The 27217-nt window shown below is 31.6% G+C and overlaps 1 protein-coding gene across 1 annotated transcript; it reads right to left on the bottom strand.

The window, feature by feature from the left end:
- Nucleotides 1-107: 107 nt before the first annotated feature.
- LOC143083646 (glucoside xylosyltransferase 2-like) lies at nt 108-25681 on the bottom strand. Its single transcript, XM_076259930.1, has 8 exons — nt 25618-25681; nt 20253-20472; nt 17982-18147; nt 16810-16941; nt 12407-12599; nt 7566-7715; nt 2068-2240; nt 108-449 (listed from the first exon to the last, which is right to left on the bottom strand). The coding sequence occupies exons 2-8, from the start codon at nt 20459-20461 to the stop codon at nt 294-296; spliced, it is 1179 nt and encodes a 392-aa protein (XP_076116045.1). The 5' UTR covers nt 20462-20472; nt 25618-25681; the 3' UTR covers nt 108-293.
- Nucleotides 25682-27217: the final 1536 nt, after the last annotated feature.

Below are 27217 nucleotides of genomic sequence, written 5' to 3'. Positions count from 1 at the left end.
TTTGTATGAAATAATGGTCACATCTGTCCACAGGGAATGGCACATAACAATAATAGGACATTTTATTTTAGCTCAACAAGTTTTTTTCTAACAACACAAACTCCTGTATGTGCTTTGTATGAAATAATGATCACATCTGTCCACAGGGAATGGCACATTACAATAATAGGACATTTTATATTAGCTCAACAAGTTTTTCTCTACCATCACAAACTCCTCTATGTGCTTTGTATAAACTAATGATCACATCTGTCCACACGGAATGGCACATTACAATAATAGGACATTTTATATTAGCTCAACAAGTTTTTCTCTAACATCACAAACTCCTCTATGTGTTTTGTATAAACTAATGGTCCAATCTGCCCACATGGTGTATTTGATGTTTTTGATAAAAGTTTCTTCAAATTTTTCAGTAAATCCTCATCTATGCTTGATGAAAAGTTGTGCTAAAACAAAAAAAAATCTTTAATTCATTGAGTCTTTATTAAATGAACTAGAAGCTCTAAAGAGCCTTTGTTGTTCATCTAAGTCTATGCCAATTCTCAATAATAGAAAATCTTCAAACATTGTAGACATGAATATAATTCCTATCGAAACTCTATTGTACATGTTGTAATTTTTACACAATATTAGACAACAATGAAAAAACAGGTAGAAATTGTCATCAAAGGGCGTCTATTTATAAGGGCATACATAGACTATTTCCCCAATGTTCACTTAATTGTAGATTTTGTTTTGCTGATCAATTTTGTAATCTAATATCTTCTATTTACCTATTGTATTGCTTACCAAAACAGACAACAATGAAAAAACTGGTAAAATTCTTCATAAAAGGGCAACAAGCTCAATAAAGAGTACACTGGCTATTTCACAAGGATCAATTGATAATTTTTTTAAAACTAAATACGCAAGTGATGATTTTGGCTAAATTATGTTTGTTCCAGGGGTTTGACAACGCCCCCCCCCCCACCCTCCCCACATTTTAATTTGACAACAAATGCTTTTTTTAGAACAAATGGTTTGACCACCTCACCCCTATACAACATGATTTGCATGTGTTCGATGAAACCCCCCCTTTTCAAACTGACTGGATCTGCGTATTTATCTCTATATAAAATGTTTAAATGTTCTGATCATTTCAAGGTTGCATGAGAAATCCAGTGTAAACACTGTGTATCATCGTACAGCGGATATAGGTACTAACCAAGCGGGCGTGAGCGATTTTGATCTAACAAGGTAACCAAAATCTTTGTTTTGTTCACATAATATCAATGTGTACTTCAATTTAAACATAATTGCTGTTTTAAGAAATGATTTGGTCGTAGGTTGATGATTAGAGATGTCTTATTATTTTCCCAAAAGAAGAGGGATAACTAAAACATTGTAAAAGCATGTTCAAATACTGGTCAAAGAAGTTGGCCCTCGTCTCATCCGATATAATTCTATATGTATTGCAACTCTTTTTCTGATAGAAGGTCAATGTGTGTGTAAGAAGTATAGCTGTTTCAATAATTGGCATTGAAATCTTTCATTCATACGTTATTTTTCGATATTTTATCACTAAAGAAACGTTGTATACGGTGTTTAGCTGACCACATAAATCCTTATGTACGGTGCATAGTAAAGTTGTTGTACACTGTACACAAAAACTTTATTTTCTAACTCGTTCATTAACCAAAAAGTTTCAAGGAATGAGTAATCACAGGTAGTTTTATGATTGGTAACTATTACTTTTGCCCTGTAGTAGGTTTCTTTCAGATAAAACATGTAAACATCTCAACAACTGTATCGAAATTGAATGTTGGTGTTCACATTCACAACTATTTGCGCATGTACAAGTTAATTGTTCTTATTAGAATAGCAAAGTTGTTTTATGAATAGGAAAAAATCGATGGGAAAATTATTTGGGAGCAGGAATGTTAAATGTTGAGAAATGTACATTGAATATTGATAAAGCAAAACAAAGATTTTCGTTACCGTGTAAGGTCAAAATGGATCATGCCCGCTTGGTTAGTACCTATATCCGTAAAAATAATGCTAAAACATAAAAGCTAAGGAAGATACCTCTTTAAATGCTGTGTAAACTGCTTTGAAAGCTGGTTGTTTATCGTTCTGCATGACACGTCTATTGCCGTGTAAAACTGACACACCGTTTAAATCTATGTCTTTACATACACTCATATACATACAATGATCTGGACGGTAATTCCATTCACATGGATAAAGATATAACTTATCTGTGAAAGAAAATAAACAAAATGTAATAATTTATCTACAGTAAAATAGAGTAACAAAGGGATGAAAGATACCAAAGGGACAGTCAAACTCAGAAATCTAAAACAAACTGACAACGCCATGGCTAAAAATGAAAAAAGACAAACAAACAACAGCACACATGACACAACATAGAAAACTAAAGAATAAACAACACGAACCCTACCAAAAAACTAGGGGTGATCTCAGGTGCTCTGGAAGGGTAAGCAGATCCTGCTCCACATGTGGCACCCGTCGTGTTGCTTATGTGATAACAAATCCTGTAAATAGTCTAATTCGGTAATTGATGTGTGAATTATTTTTGCAATTGGTGAGCATTACCTATTTGAGAGATTGTGTTAATCATGTTAAATAATCATGTTTATTATATTAATCATGTTAATCATGTTTATCACATTAATCATGTTAATCATTGAAATGTCAGTAAATGCTGCATACAAATAGGACGCCTCCGGGTGCGGGAATTTCTCGCTATATTGAAGACCTGTTGGTGACCTTCTGCTGTTGTTTTTTTCTATGGTCTGGTTGTTGTCTCTTTGGCACATTCCCCATTTCCATTCTCAATTTTATCTTGATAAATAATTATAATATATGAAAAAATTTCTGAATTTACAGTTATTAGGAAAAAAATAAATATTTCGATGAAATCAATTTCAGAAAATTCTATTTTTAGCGATATTTGATATCATGGTTTTGTCAAAGCCTCCATACTGGGATATAGAAAGATTTGTACTTTGTTGATCTTTCAAATTCGTGGTTTAACTTTAAATTTTGTAAAAAATCGATAACCAATGAAAAGATAAGTAATCACAGTATTCTCTACAGAAGAGTATTAACATTTGGTGCAATCTTGAGGTTTTGTAAAAAATTGGTAACCAATGAAAAGATAAGCAATCACAGTATTCTCTACAGAAGAGTATTAACATTTGGTGCCATCTTGAGGTTATTATCAAACCAGTAGCCAGTGCTACAAAATTGGAATATGTGTCATTTTTTTAGGGTTTTTTTGGCACCTAAGATACAATGCTAATATCAAATGAAACAAAAAGAAGAATGTGTCCCTAATACACGGATACCCCATCCGCACTATTATTTTTTATGTTCAGTGGACTGTGAAAATGGAATAAAAACTATACTTTGGCATTAAAATTAGAAAGATCATATCATAGGGAACATGTGTACTAAGTTTCAAGTTGATTGAATCTCAACTTCATTAACCAGATGCTCCGCAGGGCGTAGCTTTATACGACCGCAGAGGTTGAACCCTGAACGGTTGGGGCAAGTATGGACACAACATTCAAGCTGGATTCAGCTCTAAATTTGGATTGTGATTAAATAGTTGACACAGCATAGGTTTCTGACACAGAATGAATGTGTTCTAATGAACTTAAAATTTTTGTTTTCTCTTAGAGCAATTCACTATGCTGTTGAATATTAATCCTCTCAAAACAAGAATGTGTCCTCAGTACACGAATGCCCCACTCGCACTATCATTTTCCATGTTCAGTGGACCGTGAAATTGGGGTAAAAACTCTAATTTGGCATTAAAATTAGAAAGATCATATCATAGGGGACATGTGTACTAAGTTTGAAGTCGATTGGACTTAAACTTCATCAAAAACTACCTTGACAAAAAACTTTAACCTGAAGCGGGACAGACGGACGGACGGACGAACGGACGGACGAACGAACGGACAGACGGACGGACAGACGCACAGACCAGAAAACATAATGCCCCTCTACTATCGTAGGTGGGGCATAAAAATGTTTGAAGAAATTTTCTTTTTTATTTATGAAATTTCAAATGAGAAAAATTGAACCCAATTTTTTTAATCACATCCCCCTTTCCCTTATTCCAAAACTAATCTCAATTAAAATTTCTAATGGAGTTTGCAACAATAACTACTCATTTAAATACATCATTTATCAGTTGGTAGTAAAAAGTGAATATACATTGTATATTGTATATAACAAAGATTTAAGTTGATTCTGGACAAAGAAAGATAACTCCAATTAAAAAAAAATCTTGCTATTGCACAATATTTTGCAATTAGATATTTCTTGCTTACTATTCTGGACAAAGAAAGATAACTCTAATTAAAAAAAAATTTGCTATTTCACAATATTGTGCAATTAGATATTTCTTGCCATTGTGCAATACTGTGCAATTGAAAAGACTTGCTATTGCACAATACTTAATATAATAATTTTAGATCCTGATTTGGACCAACTTGAAAACTGGGCCCATAATAAAAAATGTAAGTACATTTTTGGATTCAGCATATCAAAGAACCCCAAGATTTCAATTTTTGTTGAAATCAGACTAAGTTTAATTTTGGACCCTTTGGACTTTAGTGTAGACCAATTTGAAAACAGGACCAAAAATGAAGAATCTACATACACAGTTAGATTTGGTATATCAAAGAACCCCATTTATTCAATTTTTGATGAAATCAAACAAAGTTTAATTTTGGACCCCGATTTGGACCAACTTGAAAACTGGGCCAATAATCAAGAATCTAAGTACATTTTTAGATTCAGCATATCAAAGAACCTAACTGATTCATTTTTTGTCAAAATCAAACTAAGTTTAATTTTGGACCCTTTGGACCTTAATGTAGACCAATTTGAAAACGGGACCAAAAGTTAAGAATCTACATACACAGTCATGACAGTTAGATTCGGCATATCAAAGAACCCCAAGTATTCAATTTTGATGAAATCAAACAAAGTTTAATTTTGGACCCTTTGGGCCCCTTATTCTGTTGGGACCAAAACTCCCAAAATCAATACCAACCTTCCTTTTATGGTCATAAACCTTGTGTTTAAATTTCATAGATTTCTATTTACTTATACTAACGTTATGGTGCGAAAACCAAGAAAAATGCTTATTTGGGTCCCTTTTTGGACCCTAATTCCTAAACTGTTGGGACCTAAACTCCCAAAATCAATACCAACCTTCCTTTTGTAGTCATTAACATTGTGTTTAAATTTCATTGATTTCTATTTACTTTAACTAAAGTTATTGTGCGAAAACCAAGAATAATGCTTATTTGGGCCCTTTTTTGGCCCCTAATTCCTAAACTGTTGAAACCTAAACTCCCAAAATCAATCCCAACCGTTCTTTTGTGGTCATAAACCTTGTGTCAAAATTTCATAGATTTCTATTAACTTAAACTAAAGTTATAGTGCGAAAACCAAGAAAATGCTTATTTGGGCCCTTTTTGGCCCCTAATTCCTAAAATGTTGGGACCAAAACTCCCAAAATCAATACCAACCTTCCTTTTGTGGTCATAAACCTTGTGTTAAAATTTCATAGATTTCCATTCACTTTTACTAAAGTTAGAGTGCGAAAACTAAAAGTATTCGGACGCCGGACGACGACGACGACGACGACGACGACGCCGACGCCAACGTGATAGCAATATACGACGAAAAATTTTTCAAATTTTGCGGTCGTATAAAAACTACCTTGACCAATAACTTTAACCTAAAGTGAGACAGACGGACAGACGAACAGACAGACAGAGGAACAAAAGGATGGATGAACGGACACGCAGACCAGAAAACATATTGCCCTTAAATGGGGCATAAATATGTAAGATTAACCATTATACTTATTTTTTTTATTCGAAAGTGTCAACTACTGTACTGGGCATCATTTTTGAAATTTATTGTATTTCATTTTAATAAATTATCTACTTGAGCAAAATTATAGCTTTTAGCAACTAAACCTCCTTAGAAGGTTATTGATGTTTTATTTATTAAGTAGAATTGAGAATAGAAACTTGGAATGTGTCAAAATGACAATAACCCGACCTGAAAGTTTCATGAGGTGAAATCAATGTCAACATTATTTCATTTTTAAAAGTGGTGATTTCACCACTTCCTGATTCTTAGGCAGATAATTTCAATTACTTTCAACACTATAAAAGAGGAGTTCAACTGACAGACTGATAACGAGTACTCTTAAAGCATTTGTTCAATTTCATTTTAACTTCTGTGTGCACAAAAATCTGTTCATTTAGTTGTTATTGTTTCTATAAAATAATCTGGATGAACGAATAACTGATCTTTGAAAAAGATAACCAAATGACAGATTTATAGAAACAATAAACATATAATGTGTCCATATTGATTTTAATATAGAAATGTCACAAAATTCATTAGTACGCATATATAATATTAATGACAGGCATTGACAGGGATGATATTTCAACACACATCCATTATCTGTGGAATAATAAAAATATTTTTAAATTTATTTAAATGCTACCAGTACACATAATTAGTTGTCAATCAAGCTCTACCAAGGGGGTTTCATTGGGTTATTTTCATCCAGAATCACGCTTACACAATGTACGTAAGCAATTATGTTTTTTTTTGTAATTTCCCTTGTCTTGCTATACATGCTATACTTCATTTCTGATTTACACGGCACAATAATTTGACTATCAAATGTCTCATTTACAAAAAATCAGCAATCCCATGTCATGCTTAGACACAAATGAAACCCTCTACCAAGTAACCAAAGCTTGGAGGGCACCTCTGAATTTTTGGGACAGGGGTCTGCAGCTTAGAGATTCACCCTTTCATATATTTTGAATAACACAAATGAGTTAAGGATGTTTGCTACTCTGTTTAAAAATAACAAGCTTTTTACAAGACTGTTATGAATTGATAGTAAATAAATAAGGAAAAAATAAAAGCAGAAAAAAATAGAAGGTCAGTGTGCTTGTTTTCCAGATACAAGCCATAGAAAATTTGGCGGGAAATATTTCTCTCTAGATTTTTCATACATTTAACACTGACACCTTTTTTGGTTCAAAAACTATGAAAAAATAATAAGGATTTTATGAGATTTTGAAATATGGCTTTTTGAACTTTATGTAACAAAATTATGAATAGAAAAGTAGGGGTTAATGAGCAAAATTTTGAATGGCAATACATGGATAAAACTAGAGAATTCCGAAAATCTGGCAAAAATTCAAAAAGTAGAGGAGCAAACATCCTTAACTCTATCATATTTTTTTCACAATAAAAAATACCTAAAGCTATCATGCTTACGTTATTTCATGGAGAGATAAATAGATTTGACAACTATTTGACACTTTTATAATAAGACTGTAGATTTTAATATAAAGATAGATATTGTAGATTAATTCATTTTCATGGTTTAACATTTTTTGGGAGATTGAGAAGAAATTGAATTTTTTTCCGAAATATCTAATTTCGCCCCCTCAATATAATAATTTAAAATAGATCCTCGGTACATTTGTTACACTTACCTGGATTAAAATGAAAATAAATATTGATGAGATCCTGATCTCCCCATGTTATTTTTAGTTTGTATTCTTTATAATACTTCATCAACGAGTCTAACCATGTAGATTGCCTAATTCTAGTTAGATTCATAAGCATCACTCCAGAATTAACACCTAGAAAGAAAAAAACGCTACATAATGCATTGACAGCTGATAAGAGTCCAGTGGCTAATATTACATTTATAGAAGATTATACAGTTACCAATATAACATTCATATTCAGGTTGTTCAGTGGCTAATATTACATATATTAAAGTTGTCCATTTATACTGTCCAGTGGTTATCGTAACATTCATATTTAAGGCCACACTTAAAAATATTTTGGTTTGCCCAAACCCTACCCAAAGGTTGAGACAGTGGGTAGGTAGGTAGGCATTTTCTTTTTTCTTTTTTCAAAAAAAGAAATTGAAGTATCAGATGTTTATTAGTCTTCATGCCTAGTTGATTAAAAAAAACTTCTTCAAATCAGGACAATAAAAGAATTTGAGTAGGCAGCTTTTTTCTGGGTAGGTAGCGTTTGGGCAAACAAACCTATTATTTATTATGGCCTAAGTTTTCCAGTGGCTATTATTACATTCATATTGAGATTTTCAGTGGCTATAATAAAATTCATATTTATGTTAAAAAAAATTATGCAGGGGTGTGGAAATATTTGTTGTGAGCACTTGTCCCTGGGCAAGTGAAACCTAAAATTTCACTTGTCCAGAAAATTGTTTACTTGTCTGATGATCCCAATAAATATTGAAGTATTTCTTGTTAGCTAATATATGATTCTTACTTAGCACTGTTGAGCATCACAAACAAATGAAATCTATTTGTTTATATGTGTAAAAAATTAGGAAAGTAGGAAATGGGTTGACATCAACGGGACAGAAACCTAACAGCAAACCAACCAATGAAATGACATGTAAAGGACAATTTTGCAGCAGTTTTTGAATAAAAATTGTAGCCAGTAGGTACATATACTAAATTTGAGGACAGTGATTGAAGAAATGTAAACTAAATAATAGATAAACAATTGATTTTGTGGTGTTTCTCTCAACTGACACGCTTGTTTTTTCCTTGATTAGTTATTATTGTCTTGATGGGCAATTAAAGCGTCACTTTTATTTTCAACTTTGACAACAAATAATGTTGACCTTTCATCTCTAAATAAGACTTCTATAAATAAGACAAAAACTTAATTTATTTTCTGAATTTCCATAGATAGCCAGGGGCAATCTGATATCCACGATGTCTGAAATTTTCGCTTCAGTTTTTTTTTTTAAATACTCTGTGTCCTCCATTTGCATTTAAGGTTTTCTACTCGACTCATGACTCTTTTTGTCTTGCTTTCCCACCTTTTATTTATCAATCTGAATTTCGATACAAAATTTAAAGAAATGACACCTCCGGTTAATGATGGATAAAACCTAATCGACGATCCCGGGTCAATGGACAAAGTCAATGCAATGTTACGCGCCTCGGGTTTGCATACTTATTTTTATTTATTTTGGTAATCTATCTATTTCCGGTATCATGTAATATTTATCGTCATGAACATTGATTTTTACTTGCTGAACATTGGTTTCTTTTACATAAATTAAACATCTTTATACGTTTTGAAATTAATTTTATGTTTTTGTTGGATTTGAACTTTGTCTTGTATATTTTTTTACTTGTCCACGGGCAACCAAGACAAAAACAATTACTTGTCCGGTTGTTCAAATGTACGAGTCGGGCAAGTCGGGCATAGCATTTCCACACCCCTGTTATGTTAACTATATTGTAGGTATAAAGATACAGTGGATTTGTTAATTTTTCAGGATTGAAGTCAAATTTGATTATCAGGGATAAATTGCCTTTTCATGGATGTTTGATTTCTTCATTTTGTCAAAGTCTGAAAGCAAGCCTATTAAATATTTTTCTTTGGCAAACATTACTATTCATGGTTCAATTTTACCAAAATGGAATCCAACTAATACTTGTGAATCGTTAAAACTGTAAACTGTTAACTCAAAACAGTCTGAAGGAACATATGTCAAACTAACCCAAACTGGTCAAACATAAAATTTAAAGACATTTATTTGATCCAGTAAGATGGAAACATTGATGTACTAGCATATCAATATCAGTAGATAATGAGCAATTGTTGAAATCATCCATCCATTAGTTAATAAAATTTACAAGCTCCTTCATGAGTTGGTTAAAACTATGGAATATCTGTTTCACAGATGATAGATATTTTCCTATTCATAAATACAATCATGTCCCCAGTTCCCCTTAAGGTGGTACCTAACACCTTCACTAAAACTAATTTGGCTCGTTTAATTTTTTTTTTTTTTTTTCAATTCAATTCAAAGTTTTATTGCCATATAAACTATACAGTTTGTGACATATGTTCATAAAATTTGGACAAAGAAATTACTTTGACCATTTGACAAAAGTATAAAAATTTCAAAACATTTGAACCAACCATTTAATCAGAAAATTTACACTAGTTATATAGCAGTTTGACAGACACTTATTTTGATCATTGAGAAGCTTTTAAAATATTTCATAAACAACACAACTTAATTAAAACGTTTAGCTGATTTTACAGAGTTATCTCCCTGTAGTGTTAGGTATCATCTTAAATGACCTATATGAAGACTAATTGAGTTTGTACTTTCAAGAGCAACATGACAGGTGCCAAATGTGGAGCAGGATCTGCTTACCTCTCCAGAACCTGAGGGATTTGTGTTGCTTAGTTTTTAATGTTTATGTTCCTGTTGTATATACTGTTGTTTGTCTGTTTGTCTATTTCTTTCAAGCCACAGCAATGTCTGTTTATTTTCGACTTGTTGAGATAAAGAAATTTAGTTAACATACAGTGAGCAAAATTTTTTCAATATTTAAATTGCAATGTTAAACACTGAAAAAGGTTGTCCTCATGAAAAAAAAATTACTGTTCATACAGAAATTATTGCATGCATCTATTAAAATTGCGTTTTGAAAAATTTACAAAAATGTGAGTTTAACTATTTTAAATTGGAAAAGCTACATTCAGGTATATGGATTTGATATCAGAATGCAAGTTCCTATTATTGCCATACTCAAAAAGTCACATATTTGCATTAATTTTTAATAAAAACCTTACCATTATTTCTGAATTTACAGTAACAAATAATGTGCTGTCATAAGAAAAAACTAAATCATCAAATTAATGACTTCTTCTTAGGGTGTTCAACATAACTTCAGGATACCAAATATTACTTGTTTTTTATTTGTTAAAAGATCTTTGGAAAGAGACATTACTTGTGGCAATTTCCTTTTATTTTATAGGATAAATGAAATACAAACCTTATTTTGAAGTACTTACAGACGGACTAGGGGAAATAACCCAAACAAATTAATTTTTGTTGATTTATTGTTGTGCTCTATGATGAGTTAAGCGATTTCTAATTGAATTTTACAGATGTCATGCTGCTTATGCAGTTACACCACTGTCCCAAGATAAGACGAAAATAGCATTAAAAAATATGTCAAACCCAGCAACATCCTGAATGTGCCTCTCACAAGTGTAATTTAGTGGTTTTCTTTGGATGCTGTGTGAGAAATTTTTCATCAATTATGGCTGTCGGTTTCCTTGATTGAACAGTCAGGGATATAACTCTATAGGGTTATTACAGGAAAATAACATTCATTTGTTATTGTCGACTAAAAAATCAAAGAACTGTGATAACATATGTATGTTACATGTTTCAAAGGGAAAACATACATCATTAGTTTAGTTAAAATAAATAAAAGTTCTATTGATATTACTTTTTTCTATATGTATACTTAACTATTTAAAGATATAACAGTTCATAGTTTGCCAATTTTGCATAGTACGCCTATATGATATTACAGAAAAAATATGCCTGTAATAACTAAAGGGTGTTATCACAGCTTCTCTATATCACTTCAAAGCATTTGCTCAGACATACATCATGCTTAATTACAATGTAGTTTAATTTATTGCAAGAAATAATGACCAGAGCATGTAATGAGGTTCTGCACAAGTTTCTCATTAATTTCCAAGTGTCTTATATAATAAGTTACATTCCTTTAATAATTGAGCCTTGTTATCACAGCTAAGTTTATCCCTTAATAACCTTGACTCATTGATTTACCATGGTCCATCAAAAATGTATTAATTTAATTAAAAAAAATAGTTATCAAGACTATGCATTTAGTTTCTGCGCAAAGTCTCATGAGTTCCCTAGAGCCCATTGTAAATGAAATAATTTTACAAATAACAAGCATATGTTATTACAGATTAAGAAAATTTAAGGTGAAATTATCTGTAATAACACAAGCAAGTTATTTCCTGGAATAACCCTATAGAGTTATATCTCTGACTGTTGAATAATTGTCCATTTAATCAGTGTTGAGATTTTATAGCTTACTACATGATTAAGGGTTTTGCTCATTGTTGAAGGTTGTCTCTTTTTGGATAGTTGTTTGCCACTTCTGCTTTTATTTTCTAACACAAATGAAACGGAACTGGAAACTCTTCAATTGCTCTTGTGTGTACTATAACTACTAAAGCTACAGAAAAACTACCAAAACTATTATTGAAAGTACTACTTAAACTATTTTAATAAAAAGTAGTAAAATGACTATAAATACTATACCTAGTTCTCTGTAGTAAGGATGTCTAGCAAATCTATTATACCAGCCAGCAGATTTATCTTCTTATATCTATATAATAACTATACCTAGTACTCCATAGTAAGGATGTCTAGCAAATCTATTATACCAGCCAGCAGATTTATCTTCTTAAATCTATATAATAACTATACCTAGTTCTCCGTAGTAAGGATGTCTAGCAAATCTATTGTACCAGCCAGCAGCCTTATCTTCATGTTCAGGAGCAAGGGCAGCTAACTGTGTACTGTTAAATTTACCGAAAAACATCCATATCTCCTCCAGAGGTCGTAAAAATAATATATCGGTGTCAACATATAACAAACTATCCACGTCTGGTAACAATGACTGAAAGTAAAATGATTTAAACTTACAAGTTCATGCTAGCTTGTAAACTTGGAGTTTAGTATGGTGTTCATTATCACTGAACCAGTATATATTTGTTTAGCAGTCAGGGGACTTACTGAAATAAGTGATTTATAAATCACTTATTTGAGCAGCAAATTCGAGGTTTTGTCACAAATTGGGATTTTGTAGTTTTTTCAAAATTTTAAACACATAGGTTTAAATAACATCTTTTAATTAGTAAAATTAAAATACATGAACTTTTTGCTTCTTTTAAGTAGCAAGGTTTATGCCTTTGATGCTATCATTTACCTGAAAATTCTATTTTAGTTGAAAAAATGCTATAATAATGGCTTTACATAATGAACTGATACTTTCTTAAAAGATTTTTCACAGCAGTGGGAGTATTTTTCCTGTGAAGTTCAAGGTTTCATCTTTCAGATTATGTAATAAAATTCTACTGTTCGCGATAAAAATTTCACTGTTCGGGGGTGTTGAAATTAGTGGGGGTTATTAAAAGAATGATACTTAAAGAAGTGATTTTTGGGAAGGACATTGAGGTCTGATACTTAAACAAGTGATTTTTATGTCATTATCCTAGATTCAGTACAAGGTCATCACCTGAAATGACCTGGTCATCCTAGACAACACAGATGTTGGTTCTGATAAGTTTAGAAACATAATTAGTCCCTGGATCATTAGTATTCTATATTTAAAGCTACACTAATATTTAATCACTTCTTCTAGTGATTAATTTGTACTACTTAAATAGGTGATTATTAAAGATAGACAACTCTAACTTCCAACCGTTATGGAAATAATGTAAAGCAATGTTTTATGTATTACGTAAGGCAAGAAAATTGTATTTACCTATTGATGTATTATTACAACTTTTTGATGCTATGGTTGCCCCTATATTAATGTACGGTGCAGAAGTTTGGGGGTATGAGAAAAATGATGTTATTGAATCACTGCACTTAGAATTTTGTAAATATATAATGAAAGTTAAAAAATGTACACCTAATTGCATTGTATATGGTGAACTAGGTAGAGTACCAATGTCTGTTAATATTAAAGCAAGAATGGTTGGTTTTTGGAAACGTATTGTTACTGGCAAAAAAGAGAAAATTTCTCGAATATTGTATGAAATGCTATATAAACTTGATTCTGGTAATGTTTACCACTCTAAGTGGTTGAATTGTGTAAAAGATATTATATCTGAATGTGGTTTTATTAATGCCTGGAATAATCAATATATAGATACAAATTGTCAGTTGTCTAAAAATGTGAAACACTATTACCACAATTTGTTTGTAAATAAATGGAAGGCTCAGATATTTAATACCTCAAAATGTTTAAATTATAGAATGTATAAGTCTGAGTTTGGTTTTGAAGATTATTTAACTACATTGCCTTTTGATCTTAGAATTAATTTGTGTAAATATAGATGCAGTAGTCATAGGTTACCTATTGAATGTGGTAGATTTTATAGCATTGATAGATCAGAAAGAATATGTGATTTATGTAACAGCAATGTGTTAGGAGATGAATTTCATTATATATATGATTGTACTTTCTTTAATGCTGAAAGGCTGAAATTTTTGCCTGCAGATATTTGTAAAATTAAAAATACTATGAGCTTCTCTAATTTAATGAATAGCAAAGATAAATTTGTTCTTATTGGCTTAGCCAAGTTCTGTAAAATTGTAATGTCAATTTACAAATGATATTTACCTTCCCATTTATTCATGCATTTGTAAATATGTTTGTTATATTGTTGTACTATCATGCCTCATGTGAGGCCTTTAGTGAAATAAATTGTTTCAATGTTTCAATGTTTCAATGTTACTTGAATCAGTGATTTAGAAAATCACTTGTTTAAGTAAGTCCCCTGACTGTTTAGGGGCCAGCTGAAGGACGCCTCCGGGTGCGAGAATTTCTCGTTGCATTGAAGACCTGTTGGTGACCTTCTGCTGTTGTCTGCTCTATGGTTGGGTTGTTGTCTCTTTGGCACATTCCCCATTTCCATACTCAATTTTATTTACTCATTTGTGTGAGGTCCAATAAAGATAAACTGATAAAACAAAAGATATAGGATGTCCTGTGATTCTAGATAGTTTAGGTGTATTACCACCAAATCATGGCACGTCACATCCGGTTGTATACGAAAGTAGGTCGAAAAAAAAAATCCCTTGAATTTGACAGTTGTAGGTAATTAATCCTACATTTTATTGCAGTAAAACATTTCTGTGTCATAAACATATGTCTTGGGCAAGGGTCCGGAAACGGTCATATATGCCAGACATGACCGATTTGGAAACTCAAAAGTCCTAAATCATTTATTGGGATTTAGGTCAAATTTTATTTTTCAACAGAAATAATTTCGGTCATTTCGTTGAGATTGAGTTTCAAATCGCCATTTTAAACATATTTTTTGTTTTGTTATCGATTTTATGTAATTAAACTGCCACTCCAGTAAAGTGTTATAATCCTGAGGGCCCTTCTAATAGCTATATTAATGCCTGGGGGAGCTATTGGCTAATGATCGCTAATCTCTTTACCTGTGTTTTTAATTCACACCTGGCTATTAATCACAAGCTCCGAACTAATATTATAAAGAAATTAAAATTCAATACCAACTGTCTTCATTATTTAATTACTTTTCAGCTAAGACAATTGTCAATTACGATTTAAAATTAAATTAAAACTTGATTTAATTTACGTAGAAAAAAGATTTTTTCACTACTAACACACGTGATTTGTTTACTATGATACGCATGCCTAAAATTCTCTTCCACAGATTTGACACTAAGTCGTAAATTTAAAATGATTTCTTGCTAAATAAAGCAAGTGCAACTATTTTCATTAATATTCTTACACTATTAAAGGTAAAATATTAAAAAAACGATGTTTTCCTGTGAATTTGATATAAACAAAACTAATCCCGGGAATAAGTCCGGAATTGTTCGTTTTAGTATTGTCGCATTACATCCGGTTTGAATTTCGACCTTAGAATCGAAAGAAACGTAAGCGATGACTGAGAAAATTACGATTTTGAGTCATTAAAATCATTTTATTCTTAAACTGTTGCCTTCCCTTAATTGCTCTTGATCGATTTTAGGAAAATGGTAGGATAAATCATGAAGTAAACGCGATGCAACAGTTAAACAAGTTCGTTGATGCTACGAGTAGTAGCATACTCGTGCAGTAATGAGATTTTAACAATCTGTTTTTGAAAAGGGGCACCAACTTTTAAGTTATATGAAAATAACCGAAATTAGGTGAAAAAATTTCCGGATCCTTGGTCTTGGGTATTTTAAAACACCATTATTTTTTATTTGGGATTTCTATAGAATATTTTGTAATCTTGAGGTTACATGGTGACTAAACCTTGTACACAGATAAAATAAGGGGAGAAATTTGATTGGTTAACTTCCAATGATGGTTATTTTCTTATATGCAATGATATGTTATGTGCAAAATTTAACAAAGACTAGTGTGAGGTCCAATAAAGATAAACTGATAAAACAAAAGATATAGGGGAAAATCAATGGTGGTATTACACCTATAGACAGAGGGGTCAAGCTAGATTTGTTGCCATCACTATGCTAGTTTTAACAATAATTTAACATATATGCCATGCAGAATTGAAACTTAGAAGGTTAAAATATATCTATGAAAATGGTTCCAATGATCTTAAAGAAATCTTCCTGAAGGTAAATTGACAGTATCCCACCATCTAGGATTGTAAAATATCAAACAGAAATGGGTCTAGTTCTTTGCTTAAATCTACAAATTTGAGACAAATTGGCAGTTGTAGCTACAAGACAGTACAATGTGTCACGTAATTCTGAAAAAAGGGTAAATGAACATCTCATGTTCCAATGTTAACTACTTTACTCTTCTGTGATAAAATTAATTGTTGCATTATTTATTACCTTTATGAAACTCCCACAGAGTACCCCCCTCAGGTTGCAAGGTCGCTTTTAAATTCGTCGAGAGATTGTTTTTAAGGGAAATGTACAGGTTACAGGTCGTTTTTCCCAAGACCATGAACACAGAGGACGAAAGTCGGTCGGAGGTCGATTTTTTCCAAATTTTACAGGTCGCAGGTCATTTTTAGAAGGCCCTCAGGTCGGAAGTCGCCTTTTAAAAGCCCAGAGGTCGCAGGTCGTTTTTTACCCTGCGGGAGCCTCCTTTATTTAATACTTACAGGTATAAAAAGTCTTTGTGATGCACATGGTTTAAATAGTTTCTTCCATTCTTGTGTGTTGTCAGTTGGGAATGTTATATTGTACAAATAATACAGAAATTTACGTTTGTATTCCGTTGGCCAATAATCCAACTGAAAGAAAACAATAGCATATTTGAGTGTGTGCACTTGTTTTAGAGCAGTTTTAAAATGTTTAGGGAAAAGATCATGGCTTTCGACTTGCAGTTCACGTTGCTCAGTATTTAGTTTTCTATGTTGTATTTTGTGTACTGTTTTTTATCTGCTGTCTTTTTTTCTTTTTAAGCCATAGGGCTGTAAGTTTAATTTCAACTTATGAGTTTGAATGTCTCTTAGGAGATAACTGTATTGTATTTTAAGCCCCAACGGCATCAATTGGAGATTTGATGGTCGCAAATTAAGTTTACTGGCGACGTGTTAGCTCCATTCTCACGAAACTGACAGAAAACAACGTTAAAACATATATTTAAAATCTGTCATATTCCGTCTGCGCTTGCGTGTACGTCCCATACTATCAATTGTCAATTGATGCCATGTAAGAAAGTGATGTTATCCAATCAAAATGAACGTTACAAACATTGTTGTATTAGCATTATTAATAATATATTCCTAAGCATGAGTTTGATTGACCTCACTGTTGTTGGATTTGATCTATAAATGATTGGAAAATAATTAATCTATCTGTGATAAATAAATAAATGTTTTTTGTTTATGACAGTAAAAATTATGAACAAAGTGGTATTTTTACCCTTCAATCCCATACGACCTTAGAAGTTTACTTTGTACTTGGAACAAAAAAACTTTTGCTTGTAACAGCAAATCTTGTATTTTGCACACAATAATCGTCATGATCGTATATATACATTAGAAAGTTTTATAACTTTTGCCTCAAATCTTTCAGTGGTACTCTTTAACATGATATATTAGAAATTGTGCATCAAATAATGTAATTCTGAAAATATTGCGTGCATTTATTATTGCGATTTTTGTCATTTTCGACATTTAATTTTTTACGATTTTGAGAAAAATCCTGTTTAATGCATATAAAATACTTCAAAATGCGAGTTAAAATTATTGCATTTTCAACTCTACCGCATTTTTCGCAATAATAAAATCCTCGCAATAATTTTTGAATTTACAATACTCTTTCTTACCTTTTGTTTAAACATAGGATGAAGTTCATGTTCAGCATATATATGAAAGACAAGTGGTTCCGAAGTGAACAACACGGCTGATTTTAACAAAACAATAGTTTCGTCTCCTCTATCCCCACATGCCACCACAGACAAGTGTATACCATTCTTCCAATGACTGGAATGTCTGAAAAAGAGTAAAGAATAAGGATATTTGCTTTTATATTTAAACAGTCATTACAGTATGCCATGGTTAAAATCAATTAATTCATTGTCAAGTTTTTTTAGCCTTTACTAGAGGGTAGTTATGGGGGATACCTTCAATGACAGTCAAGGGTCTAACTTAAATATCATTTTGTCAGAAATGATGATCAGAGCTTGTTATGAGGCACTGTGCAAGATTTCAAGTGTCTCATTTAATTTCATATATGTACAAATGATATAGTAAGTTAAATGCTTGTAATAACTAAGCCTGGTTATTACAGCTTAGTTTGCCCTTAAAGGCCTTGTATCATTGATTTACCATGGTTGATCAAAATTGTATAAATGGGATTAGAAAATTAGTTATCTCGGTAATCATGGTAATATATTAAGCTACTGGGCAAAGTTTTAAGAATTCCCAAGTGCCTATTAAAGATAAAATATATTTAACTGATAACAAACATATGTTATTACAGATTAAGGAAACAAGAGTAGACAACTCATGAAAGTTTCTGTAATAACACATGCATGTTATTTTTCTGTGATAACTTATTAAAGTTAGACCCTTGACTGAATGATGACAAATAACAGTACAACAATCATGCCCAATGGCATAGTTACTTTTTGTGCATTATTTCAATATGACAATAATTTTTGTTAATGATTTTGATGAATCACATTAAGGTGGTACCTAACACCACAGGGAGATAACTCTGTAAAGTCAGATAAACGTTTTGATTATGTTGTGTTGTAAATGGAATATAAAGCTTCTCAATGATCAAAATTGGTGTTTGTCAAACTGCTATATAACCAGTGTAATTTTTCCGACAAAACGGTTGGTTTTTTATATTTTTGTTAAAGGGTCAAAGTAGGTACTTTGACAAAATTTTATGAAAATTAAACGAGTCAAATTAATTTTAGTGAAAGTGTTAGGTACCACCTTAAATTCTTTCCAAAGTAAAATTAACAAATAATTATCTGTGACCTCTGATGAATCACACTAAGGGTATTTTGACGATTCACAATAAAATTCTAACCAATTTGATGCTAACAGTAGCTGAAAATTCTGTTTGACACATGGAGGAAAAGGGTATTCATACACTTTTATAATGTGATTTATCATGTTTGAGGCAATATTTTTAATTGTTTCATTCTTCAAAATTAACTGACAATTTAGGAATAAATGTGTGCGTTTATCATTGTGCATATTGCCCAATAGACACAAAAGCTAGATACATTATTCATGTTATCATGTTTTCACAAAATTCTATCAAATAATTGTTAAGGAAATTTAAAATTCAATTTCTTTATTTGTAAAACTCATCACACAGTTTTCGCACTTAAAAAAAGCATAGCAAAAGAGAGGTGAAAGATACAAGAGGGTCATTCAAACTTATAAGTTGAAAATAATAGCCATGGCTAAGAAAGAAAAAGACCAAAAAAACAAATAATGATACACAAAACACAACATGGAAAACTAATGCTCATTGTTGAAGGCCGTACGGTGACCTATAGTTGTTAATGTCTGTGTCATTTTGGTCTCTTTGTGGATAGTTGTCTCATTGGCAATCATACCACATCTTCTTTTTTATAAAGACTAAGCAACACCAACCCCACCAAAAACTGGGGGTGATCTCATGTGCTCCGGAAGGGTTAGCAGATCCTTCTCCACACTCAATAGCTTCTGAATCAGAACTTACAGCAAAACAAATGTAATTAGCTAACATTATGAACTGATAACAATGGTATATTTTTGTACATTGCATTTTACTTTCCTATAGAGTATGTCAGATATAAGATTGATCAGAAATATTTAGATACTAAAGTACATTTTTGTAAGTAAAATAAGGTTTCATAAAATTGTTGAACTTGCAAGATTTTCTCCTCCAGGTGAAGTTTCTTGTTGCTTTTTTTAAGTAGACTTATTTTTATAGGCAGTTAAAAAAAAAATTATTTTGTAAAAGAAAAAAGGATGGCTGTATCAACAGAAAACAAGAGTTAAAAATATCTTCCCGAAAAAAAGAAATTTCTAAAATTGCTACACAAGTTTTAACATTATAAAACTAATTTTCTAATCTATGTTTGCTTTACATTGGTCTATCAGTATCTTTTTCATCTGGTTCCCCAAGTTGATCATTATGGCCATCCAGTTTTTCAGGTTCATGATTTAGGTCAATATCTTCTTCCTCCTTCTGCAAACTAATATTTTCATCTTGAGTGACATCATGAACATAGTATAGATACACAGCAATCAGAACAACCACTGTCACCCCAAACTTAAATATCATTTTCTTTCTCATTTGTTCATCATCTGAAAAATAAAAAGGTAGCCATTAACAAATAGGTGGTAGACTTTCATTATTAAATGAAAGTATTCTTACTTTTCTTTTAATACATGTACATATCTTGTTAATGTAATTTATTATATACTTAGTAGTTAATACAGATAAATTGTATGTGTAATACAATCAATGGCAAGCGTGCTGTATCAGCCACCCGTGATGATATCGATATCAGCACGGTTGCAAAAGCTTTATCATGTTTATCACACCTTTAATCTGTATGACGTCACGTCACCGATTGCAGTCACTATTGCAAAGGCTTTATCAAATCCCTAATCTGTATGACGTCATATCAAACCTATAATCTGTATGACGTCATTTCAAACCTCCTTATCTGTATGACGTCATGTCACATAAAAAACATCTACTTGAGGTATATGTATATAATAAAGTGTATATGATATGGCTTTTGCAATATCACACACCGTATCAACCCTCAACCAATATAATCCCTCGAGCAGAGCTCTTGGGATTATATTGGTGTCTCGGGTTGATACGGATGCGATATTGAAAAAGCCATATGATATTCTCTATTTATATTGGTCGCTTCTAAAAGGTTCAAGATGAATTACTTTTAATTAATTGTTATCGGTTATCATGGTTATTGTTAATCATAACTAATATCAAATTAATTGATAATTAAATTCCAATTAAGAAAACAACATATTGTTCTACTTCTAGTAGTAGTAGTCTGACTTTGGTATAGTCCAAGTTTGTTATAATCTGATTTTGTGAGGCCAATTATGTTATAGGTTGAGTTTATAATAGTCTGATTTTGATATAGGCCAAGATATCATGGATTCTCACTGATGAGTCCTGTGTAGGGTCTGGTGTATCAAATTATAAGCCTGGTAAAAATAAGGCCATGAAAAAATGATTGTTGGTTAATTTGGTTTACCCTCAACCTGCCAGGTCTGTTTTTACCCTCCAGGTCAATTCTTTTTTTTTTCTATTATTTTATTTTTTTTTTGCAGTTCAACATGTTCAACATGTTCAATGAAAAAAGGGTTGCTTTGGTTTCTATTAACCTGTTGACAATTATCAATGATGCTTTTTAAAATTGTCTGATAATCTCTTAAAAGTGTTTCAACATTGCTTAATTTCGTTTCTTCAGTTTCATATAGATTATACAACAATATAGAATGTGAAACAACTACCGTTAATTGTCTACAACAACATTCTCTGTAGAACGAAATTGATTTTTCACCAAAAAAATCAAATAAAATAAAAAGTTGTTTGTGCATGCCAGGCCTTGATATGGGGATGAAGTCCCCTATTACAGTAGAAAAATCGATAAAATAAAAAAAATTCTGGAAATTTTCATCCTACTAATTGAACTCAAAATCGTTAACTTTATTGTTTTCAGACTTTTTTAAATTCCTGCATTTGCGCAGAAATCTACTTCCTTTTCCTGTATCATTGTCAGGAGAATTTGAGTAACATATATATTTATCAGTCCAGTAAAATATCAGAAGGAACACAATACCAATTTCATTTTTAATAATTCTTTGATATGAAAAAACATTACCTGAATCGGCTGATGATAGCGTTTCTTTGTTTACACAATGTACATTGAATATGAAGTCATAACATAAATAATGTCACAACTAAAATCCCTAACAACAGAACCAAAATCAGTCAGAGCTCAGACATAAACAAGTCCATTTTTGTTTTCGACTTAAAGAAGTCAAAACATGTATTTATCATAAAAATATGTCTTCAATTTTAGACTTATCTAAGTCAGAAAATGACAGACTTATTTAGGTCTATTTATGTTGATGAAAAAACTTAATTTCACTTGGTGGCCAAACTACACCACCTATGACAGCAAAAACCTGTCTGAGAGTTCACAAGAACTTGAGCTATCTATATTTAATTGTCTAATTGAACATCCTTACTAAACACAGATGTTTTACCTCATTAAGTGTTGTTCCAGTTGGTTGCATTGTAAGGTTAATTAATATTATCCCCGATGTTTTAGACTCTCATTCATATTTTTCTTTAGAAGACAAAGCATTGTCTTTCAATGTTGTCATTATTTGATTTAGACCTCCTTATAAATACGCGTGGGTCTTGAAGTTAACCAATTTTGATCACTTATCGACTTGTAGAAGTCGATATTTGCAACTTTTTGATTCTGGTCAATTATTTCTTGCTTAACAATATTTGACTTATTAAAGTCGTATTTTGTCTTGCATTAAAGGGAGACAAATCCTAAAACTTACAAATTTAGACCTCTATGAGTCAAAAGCAGATTCAGACTTATTTATGTCTGAGCTCTGACTGAAAATCGGAAACGTTACGGCATTTCCTTGTCTTTTTTAACCATTTTGAAGTCAAAAAATTTTAAAAAATAAAGACAGGCTTCGTCCCCTTTCACAGGTTAAGCCTGCCTCATATCAATCTTCACGTAATAGGGGAAACCAAGGATTTGTATAGTATACTAAACAACATTCATTTTTCAATGGTCAACTAATTAAATACATGATCATGATGATATATATTTAGAGTTATTTATATTTATTATAGGTGCCGATTTGACCACATACCGATTTAACCAAGTGCCGATTCAACTTTTTCTATAGGTGTCGATTTGACTTGTAGTTGTACCCTTTTGCAGTTTTGGACTAGCTTACTGTAAAATTTGGTATCTGGATGATTCGTTCCAACTCCGATTCGTTCCAACAAATTCGTCCCAAGTTGCTTGGTCAATTCGTTCCAACTTTTTCAAAAACTGGTCAGTTCGTTCCAACTTATTCAAGAACAATATTAAACAATATCAGAGACATATAATATGTATTATATGTCTCTGACAATATTAACCATTTTAATAGCCTTATTAGTTTAATTTTTGAGGCTGTACTTATATAAAATGTATATAAATACTTATCTAAAAAAAAAATCTATGGTTTATTTATTGGGAGGAAAGATATATTTTACTCAGTTTCCTGTACAAAACCGAAAAAAGTAACTTCAAAGAAACTAAAAAACAAAAGTATGGGCTTGGAGGTGTGGAATTATGATACATATTTTTGATAGGTCAGCGTCTTTCAAACCAATGAAAAACAAGTTTGAAACATAGATGTTATAAAAGATTCCTAATTCCATATACATGTATTATTTCTATATTCCATCATGGAATCTTCGTGTGTTTTGGTGTCATCGTTTTGTTCATAAATACTGAAGGATACAAACCTTAAACTTATTTTGCATAAGACATTTAGATTATCCCGAAATATGATACAAGTTGACCGGAAAAAGGAAAAAAACAAAACAAAGACAACCCGGCCAAAAATTGTATGACTAAACTGAGACTACTATAATAGTAGTCTCAGGACTAAATAAACAAATATTGTACACATAAATCTGTGTTTTTCAAAATCGAACCATAAAACCCTTCAAAGGAATTATAGTTAACCCGTACCAATGTAAACTCGTACCAACGTTAACTCGTACCACTAAAAAATAACTCGTACCAATGTAAACTCGTACCACTGCTAACTCGTACCAACTTATTTAAATGCATTTGATTGGTGTTTAATTATGAATATATACTGTTATTTTTCTCAATACCTCTTAAGTCTGTAAAATGTATATAATTTGAAAGTAAAATGATCAGTCTGTAGCTAATGTTCCATGTGTATTGGATATAGACAATACCTTGGCAGATTTGATTTGTTGTCTCCCTTGAATCATTCTTTTTTAAACTTATACTGATAACCATTGGATTTAATTTTTAATCATTCCAAATCAGTTACATTGAATAGATTTGGGTACTTTTCTTTTGTTTCTCGAAGGAATTTTATTCACTGAAAGAATTAATTTAGTGTATTTTAAAGGTTGTAAATTGTTTATGACCAACATGTTAAAAGTATGATTTTTTTTATATATAATATTTTGCACATGGTAATGATTACTACCGACCGTGCAAGGGCTGTATAGCCAGTCAAGGTCGTTAAAATCTTCCTTGACCGAAAAACTTCACAGGAAAGTAAATGACACCTGAAATCATCATCAGATTAGTCTTTCGTTTGCTATGTTGTCACGGTCTTCTGTGCTATTATTTATTATCCATGGCGTTTATTTCTTTTTATGAGTTTGACTGTCCATCCATGGTTCTAATGGTATTGTGAATAGCCAGTAGACGTAATGGTAGTGTTGGCAGCATAATATTTTAAGTTTATTTCTATTTATGAGTAATGAGTTTGACTGTCTATCTGTATTGTGAATAATGGTAGGCTTAATGGTAGTACTGGCAGAATAACAATTAATTTGATTACACAATCAAAGGAATATCGTATATTAATTAGCATACAATCAAAGGAATGTATTAATTTGATCACACAATCAAAGGAATATCGTATATTAATTAGCAGGGTAATTAAGACCATTTATATTAGTATCTTAATAAAAAAAAACGTATTTTTGTCCAAGTTTTCATTAAAATCCAGTATAAAATTACAGTAATTCAACTTTTTTTAATTAATTTTAGAAAGAAAAAAACACCACAATTTTTTTTTTTTTTTTTTTTGGTACGACTTCCCAGTGGTACGACTTTAAGTTGGTACGAGTTAACTTTTTTGGTACGAGTTAACATGGTACGAGTTTCCGTTGGTACGAGTTAACTTGCTTCCCTTCAAAGTTATTATTGAAAAACAATCTTTTATATGAAATATATATAAAAAAAAATTGACAAGAAATTGTCGATTTTTGCCGTGTACTGTAGGTTGATTCACACAAATACAGTGATATACGGACATATAGTCTACATTATAAAAAAAAGTTGGAACAAATTGTTAAAAAGGATACAAATCAGTTAGAACAAATTGCTTAGTCCGATTAATAATAAACTAAATCAGTTGGAACGAATTGACAATTGACTTTGTACGAATTGTCCAAATCTTGAACGAACTGGCTTGGAACGAATCGGACTTGGAACGAATTGACTAGCATTCTAAAATTTTAACAGTGTAAATACGTAACAATCTGTAAGTGGGACTGTCCATTTATACTTTACGAGGTAAAATATCAGCTGATGAATATTAAAATACATAAAAAATATATGCATAGCTTGTTTGAAGTAACACAGGGAAGCTGTTGACAAAATAAATTACCTTAAAATTCAAAAGTAAAAAAAAAATCAGACGAAAACGTAGACCGGAAGCTGTCGCAATTACACCTCTAATGATAGAGAGCTTCATTTTTTTTTTCTATGGTGCGCAAGAGTACTATTTTCTTTTCTTAACCACCAGCACAAATATGATTTATTTTTATTTTACAATTATTAAAAAGCGGTGTATTGAAATTATATTTTGCAGTCATCTTGGTTCAATTTGACAAATGAAGTTTAAAACCACCGTTGAATAAAAAAATATTCTGTATTCAGATTTTTCCCAATACCTTTAATTGCTAGGTTAAACTTTCCAGAAAGGGAGGGGGTATCTTTCCAAGTGCTCCACGAAACCTCTTTCTAAATTATTAACATCTTAAATATCAGCAATCAAAGCCGGGCTTCAAAGTTATTGTGAAACTGCCTATCCTAGAGGTGGTGTGAAACAGATGTGGATACTAAAAAAAATCCAAGAAAGACTTGGCTTAGTTTTAGAGTACATTCAATCTAAGCCTAACTCTTTTATATTGCAATAGTATTAAAACACTATGATTTGACTTTTCTACACTTTAAACAAGTATTTCCCATTCCAAACTAAAAGGCAAGTTGAAAGAGTTGGTATTGATTTGTCACAAGTTCTAAAAAAGAATGATCAACGTAGATACAAGTATCTTAATCAGTGTCAAAAGGGGGGATCCTACTTTGTGAAGAATCACTCTGATTAAAACCAAAAAATCTCTGAAACTGACATTATCATGATGCTTGATTTCTTAATTGACAACTTAATTGTTACGTCTGGAGGATGTGATTTTCAACATACTGTCACGGTTTTCAACATACTGTCACGGTATTCCAATGGGAACCAATTATGCCGCCTTCTTCTAGCCGACTTGTTTCGTTATTATTATAAGGACAGGAACTTCTTAGAAAGAAAGATTATAAGTGAGCAATATCAATTTACTTTCCGATATATCGATGATGTTCTCTCACTAATTAATTCAAAATTTGGCGACTTTATGTAATACATCCGTTTGTGTTCTGTAGTTAGTCACCACTTCGTTTTTATCATGTACGTATACATCTATTATATAGTCATTTTATAAAATTTACTGTTTGCAAAAGTATGAATTATTCTAAATAATAAGGCTGTTCTTATGATATCCCAGCCTGGAGATTGAGAAAACCCTAGCCGTATTGGTCACAACTTTTTGGAACTTTTGGTCCTCAGTGCTCTTCAACTTTGTACTTGTTTTGGCTTTCACACTTTTTTCATCTGAGCGTCACTGGTTAGTCTTGTGTGGACGAAACGCACGTCTGGCGTATTAAATTTCAAACCTGGTACCTTTTGTTAGCTATTATTCGTGTGTTTCTCTGTCCTATATTTTCTCCCATTTATTCGTATTGTAGTCCTGTCATGTAATGTTGTCATTTTAATGTTATATTTAACATTGCCATTTAAGCGGGAGGTTTGGCATGCCACAAAACCAGGTTCAACCCACCATTTTTCCCTTAAAATGTCCTGTACAAAGTCAGGAAAATGGCTATTGTTATATTTAAGTTCCTTTCTGTGTGTGTTACATTTCAATGTTGTGTTTCTGTTGTGT

This window comes from Mytilus galloprovincialis, chromosome 7 (genome assembly GCF_965363235.1).
Source record: "Mytilus galloprovincialis chromosome 7, xbMytGall1.hap1.1, whole genome shotgun sequence".
NCBI lineage: Eukaryota > Metazoa > Mollusca > Bivalvia > Mytilida > Mytilidae > Mytilus > Mytilus galloprovincialis.
Note: the sequence above shows the minus strand (reverse complement) of the source record. Positions and strands in the feature narration are given on the sequence as shown.

Bases quoted from the DNA above. Each gene is read 5' to 3' on its own strand.
- LOC143083646 (XM_076259930.1), bottom strand. From the start codon at position 20,461: ATGAGAAAGAAAATGATATTTAAGTTTGGGGTGACAGTGGTTGTTCTG. The intron at 12,600-16,809 runs GTAAGTATTAAA...TTTTACTTTCAG, and splicing joins CACAAAGACTTTTTATACCT to TCATTGTTACCAGACGTGGA. The intron at 450-2,067 runs GTATCTTCCTTA...TTTTTGTTTTAG, and splicing joins TTTACACAGCATTTAAAGAG to CACAACTTTTCATCAAGCAT.